Genomic DNA, 10,755 nt, shown 5'->3' on the forward strand with positions numbered 1-10,755 from the left:
GATTTCAACATGTCAATGCCCTGTGCATGGAGGTTTTCCCAGTTTTGTGCGGAAGAACTTGACTGACCTGCTCTACAGCGCCCTGACCTCAACCTCGTCCAACACCTTTTGGGCTGAATTCGGACACTGACTGCAAACCAGACCTTATCACCCAACATCAGTGTTCAACATCATTAACGTTAATGCTTTTGTGGCTGAGTGGAGGAAAATCTATGCAGCCAGGTTCCAAAATCTTGTACAGAGACACCAGTGCTATATTATAGGAGTATTGTAGGGGTAGCCTATAATGTTAGGGTGGGCAGATGTTTTCCCCCCACATTGTAGACACACCCATAGACTGCCCAGGGCGACCAGGAGCTATTGTGTGTGCCTTGTGTGTGTGTGTGTGTGTGTGTGTGTGTGTGTGTGTGTGTGTGTGTGTGTGTGTGTGTGTGTGTGTTGGGGGTGTAACTGGCGACCCTGCGTGGCGCACAAGTGGTCAGCTGGTTCATCTGGAGGAATTTTGCGCCCCACCAAACTCTTACTGCGGGACGGACTGCGCGTCGTGGGCGTCTGAAAAATACAAACGGAATTTCTTCACATGAGAATCTGGAGCCGACTGGACCCGAGCGAACCCACAACCTGACTCTCAGCCTAGCCTTGTCTAGTCGGTAAGGTATGGCTGTGCGGTCCAGGACGGGATTCTACCGACAGGAGGTAAACAGAACCGCGTGGGAGGTTCCGGAGAGGTATCGGGACCTGAAGCAGGTTGGGACGGGAGCCTATGGCACTGTGTGGTGAGTCTGGGGAGGAAAATATCACCTTTACAGCTCAGACGAATATTGAAAGATCTGTTTACATCAGCTGCTAGGTATATACATTTTGAAATTGTCCTATTATGTCGTAAATATTAGTTTTGATCAAATGTGTTTTATGCCTTATTTCTATTTATTTCTCTGAGAGACATGCATGAAAACAGTGTGGAATTAACAAACTGGATCTATAACTACCCTTTTTACTGCGATCGACTATGGGGAGCTAACAAATACTTCCTGTTATAATGTTTTATGAAATTAATTTCTCCCAATGGCAGATACTGTCCATAAGAGGATCTGCTGGTAAGCTTTACACAGATGTTTTAAATGACCAGATCTCTGTCCTTGTACCTTTTCATTGCTTGAGAAACACAGAAACCAGAAAAAAGTTCTACTCTGTCTGTATATTTTGAATGAGTGTTGTTATTTTATTTCACTCAGGTAGCTTTATACCGCAGTTCTTTACCTTCTACTCACTAATATTCCAGCTAAGCAACAGTATTGGCTGTGCTTCTGTGAAATATTTTGGTCAGTAGTCTCTCCACAGCTGGCTCTGCAGGGGCCTCACTTTGTATTGTGTTGTGTGGACCAGGGTCAACAAAGAAAACCACTCCCAGCCTCATTGTTGTGGAAAGTCAAAGAACCCGAATTAAGTGCATAAAACGCACTACAGCTGTCTCCTCAAGCACAAAAAGGCTTTTTTTCCCCCCCCGCAGCAGACATTTTGGCTTGTGATAGCAAGGGGAAGTACAGGTATAACAGCTTTAATGATGGCTCTGTTCCATGTAGGTGATGTTATTAATTACACCTTATTGACACGTTAAAATGTCTTTAAATTTTAGATACAGGGATTACGTTTTTAGGGGTAAAACTTAACCTGTTCAACCTTTATTTTGAATTTTACCTACATAATATATCTATCTATCTATTTCAGTTCAGCATGGGACCGTCGGTCAGGGACGCAGGTGGCCATCAAAAAACTTCATCGGCCCTTCCAGTCCAAACTTTTTGCCAAAAGGGCCTACAGAGAGCTGCGACTCCTCAAACACATGAAGCATGAAAATGTAAGAACACTTTCTGGAGAAATGACAAAAGAAGGACTTTTTTTTTAATATCGTATAAGTTTAAAGCAGAGATAGGTTGAAAAGGAAAATGGAAATGACAACATTTTAATACAGAATAACTTCTAACTTATTTTACCTCTGCTGATTGGCTCTGAGCAGGTGATCGGGCTGCTGGATGTCTTCACTGCTGAAATCTCATTGGACCGGCTTCGTGACTTGTAAGGTCCTATGAATTCCATATCGCTGATTATAAAATCTGCTGTTACACCGTAGAGATGATTTCACTCCTCTCCTCTTGTCTGCAGTTACCTGGTGATGCCGTTCATGGGCACCGACCTCGGCAAGCTGATGAAGCTGGAGAGATTATCAGAGGACAGAGTGCAGTTCCTTGTCTATCAGATGCTGAAAGGACTCAAGGTGGACACCTTAACCAACACATTTATAAGAATGTCTCATTTCTTTAACTGAAACCTAATTACTGATTGTTTGTAGAGTTTGTAATGTGTTAATAATTGTCTGAAATAAGTGAATTTGGTCCTGTGTTTGTTTCTATAAGTTGAAGTTGAAGTGCTGAAGTTGTCTGTTTCTCTTCTCTCCTTAGTACATCCACTCTGCAGGGATCATCCACAGGGTGCGTGAACTTTGACCTTTCAGACTGTGATCTGTGGGGGTGGGGCTCTTGCTCTTTTTCACACTAAATCCTATTCATTCGGTTTCCCACACCAGAAGTTTGGCTGTATGTGTGTGTGTATTCATGTCTTTCTCAACTGAAGACAGAATGATACGGTGTCTCTTAAATGTTGTAATTGGCAGTAGCCTTTCAGTCAAAGAACAGGGACTCAGAGTCAACCAGATGCCTTTACGTATTTCTCAGGAAGCAAACATCTTGATTGATATGATTTAAATTGAAGGATTTCTTTACAATTGATATTTATATGTCCATTTTGAAAATACTTTGCCACTAAAAATGCATCAGGCAGCATAAAAGTAATTGATTGTGAGCTCAAAAGATGGAAAAAAACATGAGCAAATGCTTTCTGATGACTGTTTCTCATTATTTTTCTGTCTCACATCATTGTATCCCACAGGACCTTAAACCTGGAAATTTAGCCATTAACCCGGACTGTGAGTTAAAGGTACTTTAGCTGTCCATAAAGCCATCTTGAGGTGAACTTCCCACCATGGAAATATTCACATGTTCAAGTTCGGCTTTTTCTTTTCTGCTTCAGATTCTTGACTTTGGCCTGGCGAGGCAAGCTGATTCAGAGATGACCGGCTACGTTGTGACACGCTGGTACAGAGCACCCGAGGTTATTCTCAACTGGATGCACTACACACAAACTGGTAAAATCTCATTCTTCACTTCAGGGTAGTAGATGCCAGTAAGACCTATTTTAAAGCCCAGAAACAGCGAGAAATGGGATTTTTGCTCTCTGTTTCAGTGGATATCTGGTCAGCTGGTTGTATCATGGCAGAGATGCTGCTTGGAAAGCCGCTGTTCAAGGGAAACGATCGTATCCTTAATTGTCCTCAACACCAGGTTTTGGTCATGTGCAGACTGCATATGTGCAACATGTGACTGTTTTGTAATGTGTCAAGGCAAATGAGTCAACTTGCTTTTGTCCTATTCCCTATTGTCTTCAGTCTCTATATGTTGATCACACTTGTAAGTAGAAAGCTCATGGTGCAAATCCATGCATGCCAGGCCAAGTATGATCCTTAACCCCTACATGCTGCCAGATCTGGACCAACTCAGAGAAATCATGAAGATTACAGGAACCCCAGCTGCTGACTTTGTTATTAAGCTACAGAGCCAAGATGTAAGTTGCAATGGGGGGTTGTGCTAACATATAAAAGTTAACCTTTGAGTATAAAACACTAGCCTGCTGGATTTTTAGTGGTTGGAATGGGTTAGAATGGAGTCCAGTAGTGAGTTTCACAGTGTTTCAGAAAGTCCATAAAAATTACTCAAACCACTCCTTGGCTGGGTTGCACCAGCTGTTCATAAATCCATCACTAAGTTTGTGCATTAAGTCCTTCATAACTTCTTATAAACTACTAGCTATAGTTTCAAACTAGTGATTTACTTAATCAGGTTGCACCATTAAAATTTAAGAAATCTTACGTCTTTTCTAGTAAACATTTCAGTAGTGTGTAATTAGGTTGCAACATCTGTGTTGCAGCCAAGTATTTAACAGAAAGTTACTGTAGCGTCACAAACGGTAACAACCTCCAGAAATAACAGTTTTAAGGGCCAAAAAAATAATAAACTTAATTGCCAGTCATTTGTAGATGTAAGTACATTTTTGTTTTATTTATATATGCATATGCTTATAATAAAAAGTAATCTCTACATAAAAGCTAGTTTGTGTGGTGCAACGGGTTTTAATTTAGTGAAGTGTAAACACTTGTTTGAACTTATAAACAGCTTGCTGATTATGCATGATAGCACAACATAGATTAACTATCCATCCATTGGTTTAATGAAATATGTTTTGATGAAATGACTGTTTATAACATAACATAATAAGTATCAGAAGAATATACTGTCCATACTAATGTGTTGAGAAAAATTCCTGGACACACCAACCTCTGTCATCTTTCTTGACTTCCCTGTCTCTCGACAGGCCAGAAACTACATCAGAAGTCTACCAAAAGTGCCCAAAAAAGATTTGCACACCATCTTCTCCAAAGCTAGCTCAAATGGTATGTGAAGATCTCTGGTCTCCAGATTACAGTTATTGGTGCAATAAACTCTGTCATGCTGACTTCGACATGTCCCTCTGCATCACAGCAGTGTGTGTCTTGGAGAAGATGCTGCTTCTGGACCCCGAGCAGAGGGTGAGCGCTTCGGAGGCGCTCGACCTGCCTTTCTTCAGCGAGTTCAGAGACACAGAGGAGGAAACCGAGGCACAGCCGTACGATCAGACCATGGACAACACAGACCTGCCACTGGACCAGTGGAAACGTAAGAGAGAATAAGGAATTCACATTTAAAGCTTTATTCCTCAGGCCAGTGAAACTCAGAAATTCAAAGGGACAGGAAATGAGCGAAGCTGTGCCGTAAAGTTGTGTATCAGGAAATTCATTTTATCAATGATGTTACAGTTCCTGCTGTTTGCCAGAGGAGGTCAATAAAGATCAATAAAGATTAGCTGATGCTTCTGTGAACATGCCATAAAACACTCAAGGTGCTATTTATGTACAACTGGAAAAGTAGAAAAAATTAGTGTTATAAGAGAAAAGTAGATCAGACAGCTGATGCTTTTTCCTTCCCTTTGTGTTTGTGCAGGACACACGTTCACAGAGATACTGACCTTCAGGCCGTCGAGGGACTCCAGAGAGACATCACTTTAACAGGACACATACTCACACTGTGCACATCCACACATACCTCTGCACACACATGTGCTTACACACAGATTTGCACATGCTCACGCACGCACCAACACAAATACACAAACCCCCTGAAATGATTTTTATGTTTTTATATTATATTGCTGTTTTTATGTGTAGGAAAAATGAGCATGGATAGTTTTTTAAAGTGTTTACTTTCAATAAATGTGATTCGCTCAATTCATTTGATGCCTAGCTGTCGTTTCAGTGTTGTGTGTGTGTGCGTGTGTGTGTGTGATTGCCACATTTTTTAGTCCACCATCTATAGATAAAATTTCTATGCATAAATTCCTTCTCACTGCTTCATGAAAGTTAGTCTATCCATTATGTAGCAGTTTTTTGTGTGTTTGTCCTCTGATAATGGACTTATTTTTGGAATTAAGGGTGAGGTCACCTATTGTACATGCTAAAGTGAACAGGTGAATAATGTTGTCACACACATCATATCAGCCGCTGCAGCTCTCACAAACAATGTTTGCTCAAGTAAGGACCCATTTTAAATGACACATTAAGTCTGTCAATATAGGACAGAAAAAAGGATTTATTCTCTAATTTTACTTTATATTTTTATGCTGTAGCTTATTAAAAGTAATGATTCTGATTACATTTTGTTTGTAACATCTGATTACAGTACCTATGTCTGTTTAATCAGCATTAAATAGGACATATTCCCTTTTACAGAAATCAAACCAGTGACATTTCCTTTTTTGGGGCTTGTCTCCAAACAATTACACCATCCTACAATCCACAAAACACTGGTTCCAGGCCAGAAGCCCAAAGACAGGAGCACTGCTCCTCTGTAATCCTCCACTCTTACAACTGAGCCTTTCCATGGACTCCCGTCTCATCTGGAAAATTGACCCAAGATGTAAAGAATCGGTTATTGGAAGCTGGAAAAATGTCACTTAAGGTGAAATATGACTATGAGTCACAATCTTCTGACCTAGTTATATATAAAGATAAGAGCTGTTTGTCTGCTGATATGGACTGACTGATTGTGTAGTGCCTGTCATCTGTTTCTCGGTGGCCGTACACTTCACATCTTTATGGGACAATGGATAATACCTACAGATCTAAACAAAACGGAGGACACTCAAATCTCAGCAGACTTCTATTGCTGCTGTTTCTGGCAGGTAACATAAGGATTTTCTTTTTGATACAAATACCAGGGAGGGAGTCACATTTCAGCCATGATAATGTGGTGCTTTGGCGCAGCATGCTGAGTGTTGCCTTAGGGTTTTTTCCGACTGCTGGGAAAGTTTGGAAAACTTATTTTTACAGTTTTTACTTGGAAAACACTTGATGTATATTGATATAAATGTGACAGATTAAGTGACAGTATTTCACTTTGGCAGAGCATTGTCTTTCTTTCCATCATTAATTATCTTGACATGAGTATACAAACACTCAAGCTCTGATCTTAGTGGACCACTCGATGAGCTGTTGTCTATTTTTCTTAAGTCATAATTCAGCTATTTCCCTCAACACATATTTCTGTATTATGGGTACTCATATTGTTGGCTTACAGTTTAAGTTGCAACTTAGTGAGAGGCTTTTACTTATTATTACAGGCTCAAGTGATTTTATCTTTGGTAATTTCAGACAGGAAAATTCTTCTAAGACATGCAAGTATGTGGTATTTTAGAAGGACACACTTGTAGTTAAAGCTAGCAGTTAAAGTTCAGAAGGCAGCAGACATAATGTGCATTACAGTACATCGTGAATGTAGTATATAGTGCATGCAACATATGATCAGCTTTGGAAATATGATGAATTCTTATAGATTAAACTATCTTTACAAATATATTTGTGTGGTACTAGAAAGCCCTCTTCCTGTGGTAAATTCATGTGGTACTGTTTGGGTTCCTGTGATATTTTCCTGTGGTACTCATGGACAGGAGTCTCTGGCACTTTACCACAGGTTCTATGGTACTGTACCATCCATTCTGTGGTACTGGTACCTCATGTTCCTGTGGTTCTCAAATACTTGTGTGGTATTTTGGGATGTTTGCCACAGATTCTGTGCTTCTGTACCCTCTGGTGCTGGTACTCATTTGTTCCTGAGGGAACCTTTCTTTCTTCCACCACTGCTGGATTATTAAATTCCCCCAAATACTTGACAGAAAAATTCCAAATTAAGGTTCACTTATTATATTTTGCCAGTGCTTTCAACCATATCACATGGTTTTCATCAGTGAATTGATGCTCAGTTGTCACGGAGAGGTCATCTTTTGACATGTGAGCTTAGTTACTGTTATGCTTTCATACATAAAGCACCTTTGGGACTTCTTGTCCAAGTCAGTTAGCTTAGCGGTGATAGCTAAATTAAGCGTCAAAGTTAATTCTTGACGATGGAACAAGTAGTTTAGTAGGCCCACAAGCTTTCAACAATCTCCATGACAACTGAGCAAACTCTGCTGATTCAGAAAAACACTTGTAAGTGGACCTTGAGTCACGATTGTTTTGTCAAACTAGCATTTCCAATGTCAAGAATGAACTTTGGTGCTTAATACCAGATGTTTTACTTGTTAACAATGACATACATTTTTACCCACTGTGTAGGCCTTCAGCCAGTACTGTCTACAGATACAAAGAATGCTGAACCAGATGACGATGATGATGGTAACTGGTTTTACATTCAAATTATCATCCTTAACATTCAGCTATTATAGAATTTACTGTATCTTTACTTTACTGTATCTTGGTGTGAAGAAATTAACATTAAGTCTCAAAATTATTGTAGTAATTATGATTGTTGACATTTTTAGAAGGACTGAACGTAAAGATTGTTGGTCCGAACTTTGTGACTGTGGGCGTGCCAAGCAGCATTGAGTGTGTAGCTGACTGCTCTGCATGTACCTACTCCATGTCTTTGGATGGACACAGTGCCCAGGGTCAGGGCAATGTTCTAGACTTCACTCTTAGCAGCTGGGTGGAGGCCTTAACAGTGACATGTACAGTCACAGATGAAGAAGAAGATGAAGACCCAGAGCAGACTTCAACAGTGACAAAGCAACTGCAGGTATTAGGTATGTGATAGTTGAATCCTTAAAAATGTAAATATTTGTGGTTGTCATATGAAGAAATTTGTATTATGGCTTTTGGAATAATTGTCTTATATCCACAATTTATGTGCCATATGAATGCCTTTCCCTACTGACTCACATATTTGTATTTCAGCTGGACCTGCCAATGTTACCATTACAGGTCCTGATTTGATGAATCCCACAGTGAGCCACACCTACAGTTGCCATGGTTACTGTCGGCCGTCATGTATCTATGCCTGGAAGTCAGATACAGGCCCATGGATCAGGGGTCAAGGGAATGTTATATCTATCACTCCTCAGATGCTGGACAGCTCCAAAACTCTCCTCTGCAAAGCCACCAACAGTGTGTCTGGGATGTTTGTCACCACAGCCAGAAACATAAATGTGATGTGTAAGTCAAGAGTTTCACTACTGGTAGAGTGATCACTTCCAGTAAAACCATTTTATTAATAAAAGGGTGTCCAGAATTCCTAGTTATGCCCCTCAGTACTGATGTTAGCTTCTAGCAGTAAACAAAGGAACAGTTTGACATTTTGGGAAATACACTTATCCGCTCTCTTGCTGACAGTTAGATGAAGAGATGGATACCACTCTCATGTACAGCCAGCAGTCTGTTAGCTTAGTTTTAGCCTGGCTATGTTAACTCTGTCCCAAGGTAAATCAACCTACCAGCATCTCTAAAGCTCACTAATTAACACATTATATTTTGTTTGTTTAATCCGCACAAAAAGTCCCATCATCTAGATGTTTCTCCGTTTCCAGTCTTTATGCTAAGGTAAGCTAGCAGTGGCTTCATATTTGCCGTACAGACATGTGTGGTATCAGTCTTCTCATCTAACTTTCTGCAAGAAAGTGAATAAGTGTATTTCCCAAATTGTCAAAATATTCCTTTAACTACTAGAGTGCTAGAGCGAGGTAACTAACAATCTGGCACCTAAATCAATCAGATGAATCTAGAAAGAAATTATTAGTTTCAGTCTCAAATCGATATAAATGAACAATATATCTTCATTTCTGCTTTTTTGTACATTTAGGAACACAACTAGTTGTATATATTTATAGCCTTTACAAAACAGATGTATCATTTGCAGATATATGGAGTTTTCCTAAAAAACCTTGGGGTTTCCCTGGTTTGCACTTTGGAAACGGCTGATGTTGAGATATAATACTTAAAGACAATACACCATATAAAGTAGTTTACCACATTTTCAATTACATTCATGAGATTTTTCTCAGTAATCTATTGTCACTATCTTTATTTCAGTTGGTCCATCAGAGGTCAAGATCAAAGGCCCCGATGTGATAGAAATTGAAGAAACGTCCAAATTTGTGTGTACTGCTGAGTGTCTGCCTTCTTGCCGCTATGTGTTGTCCGTGGACAGTCAGACCGTGAGGGGCAATGTTGTTGAGATAACAATGGAGGATCCCTTTAAATCTGTCACTCTTAAGTGTGAGGCACAAAACACTGCCTCAAGGAAGACGGCTACAGCCTTAAAAACTGTACGAAGAAAAGGTAGATAAACTCAGAGAGGTACGACACACTTGGGCACTGTGCATGTTCAACATTTTAATTTTTCTTCTTTGTTTCTTGTGTTCAGGGTCAGATCACAACCTGTCCACTCGTCCTGAAGAAACTTCAGCTGTGCTGCTGTTGGCCTTTGTCATTTCTGCTGTCTTCATAATGTGACCCCACTAAAGACAGGTGAGGCTCCTATAGCAGGGAGGAATTATGGTCCTCGGAATATGTTTTTGGGTGTCTTATGGGCCTTAACATATTACGTAACTATTTTAATAAAGCATAATTATCATTTGGTACAATTATTTTAGTTCTAGGCCTAATAGCAGGTACTCACTTATTGTTCTCACCATGATAAAAATAATTTTTCTTTTTGTCTGTCTGATCTTTCTAGGTTCTGTGAATTAATTCTCAGTGAAGAAAGGTAGTTGATTTGTGGAGAATTAATGAGTCATGCACTTGTATTATTCCTTTCTATTTGTCTCACATGTTGACAGTGGGTTGGACCCTGTGTGTACTTTGTAATAAGTGACGTGGGAAAGTACTTTAACATCAAAGCATGCAGGAGGGAGTGTACGCATGGAACATAAGAATTTGTGAAGATATTTGAGAGAAGGATTTTGTACGTATCAGTTACAATATTATAATTAGAATGTGATCCTACACCTGTCTGTGAATGTGAAGTCTTAAAATGTCCATACATGAATAAAATGCACTGATGACTCTTACCACAAGACTCAACACCACATTTTTTTCCTCAGTTACCAAATAAGGATAAAACACATTATCTTGCAATAAAGTCCTGAATAAAATCAGTGCAGCGTTGACAGAGCTGTTTTCAGTTAGACCTTTGCTCAAGTGGTTGGGTGGAGCTATACTGAAAATTATTTGAGGTCACATGTAATAAGAATCGTAAATCTATAATGAGTTCCACCCAA

The 10,755-nt window shown here is 39.8% G+C and overlaps 2 protein-coding genes across 3 annotated transcripts; both read left to right on the forward strand.

Annotated features, from left to right (window-relative positions):
- Positions 1 to 334: 334 nt before the first annotated feature.
- Positions 335 to 5,438, forward strand: LOC122975604 (mitogen-activated protein kinase 12-like). Of its 2 annotated transcripts, none has more exons than XM_044344119.1 (12): positions 335 to 776; positions 1,729 to 1,858; positions 2,018 to 2,076; positions 2,164 to 2,275; positions 2,460 to 2,489; positions 2,947 to 2,994; positions 3,088 to 3,202; positions 3,301 to 3,372; positions 3,599 to 3,678; positions 4,486 to 4,564; positions 4,653 to 4,826; positions 5,151 to 5,438. In XM_044344119.1, exons 1-12 carry the CDS (start codon positions 658 to 660, stop codon positions 5,213 to 5,215), a joined length of 1,083 nt encoding a protein of 360 aa, XP_044200054.1. In that variant the 5' UTR covers positions 335 to 657; the 3' UTR covers positions 5,216 to 5,438. The 2 variants fall into 2 exon arrangements, with proteins under 2 accessions (XP_044200054.1, XP_044200055.1); XM_044344120.1 differs by lacking the exon at positions 335 to 776 and adding an exon at positions 1,496 to 1,547.
- Positions 5,439 to 6,257: 819 nt separating this feature from the next.
- On the forward strand, positions 6,258 to 10,545 carry LOC122975405. Its single transcript, XM_044343831.1, has 7 exons — positions 6,258 to 6,387; positions 7,817 to 7,876; positions 8,023 to 8,283; positions 8,435 to 8,692; positions 9,566 to 9,814; positions 9,900 to 10,003; positions 10,212 to 10,545. The coding sequence occupies exons 1-6, from the start codon at positions 6,309 to 6,311 to the stop codon at positions 9,986 to 9,988; spliced, it is 996 nt and encodes a 331-aa protein (XP_044199766.1). The 5' UTR covers positions 6,258 to 6,308; the 3' UTR covers positions 9,989 to 10,003; positions 10,212 to 10,545.
- Positions 10,546 to 10,755: the final 210 nt, after the last annotated feature.

This window comes from Thunnus albacares, chromosome 23, assembly GCF_914725855.1.
Source record: "Thunnus albacares chromosome 23, fThuAlb1.1, whole genome shotgun sequence".
Lineage (NCBI taxonomy): Eukaryota > Metazoa > Chordata > Actinopteri > Scombriformes > Scombridae > Thunnus > Thunnus albacares.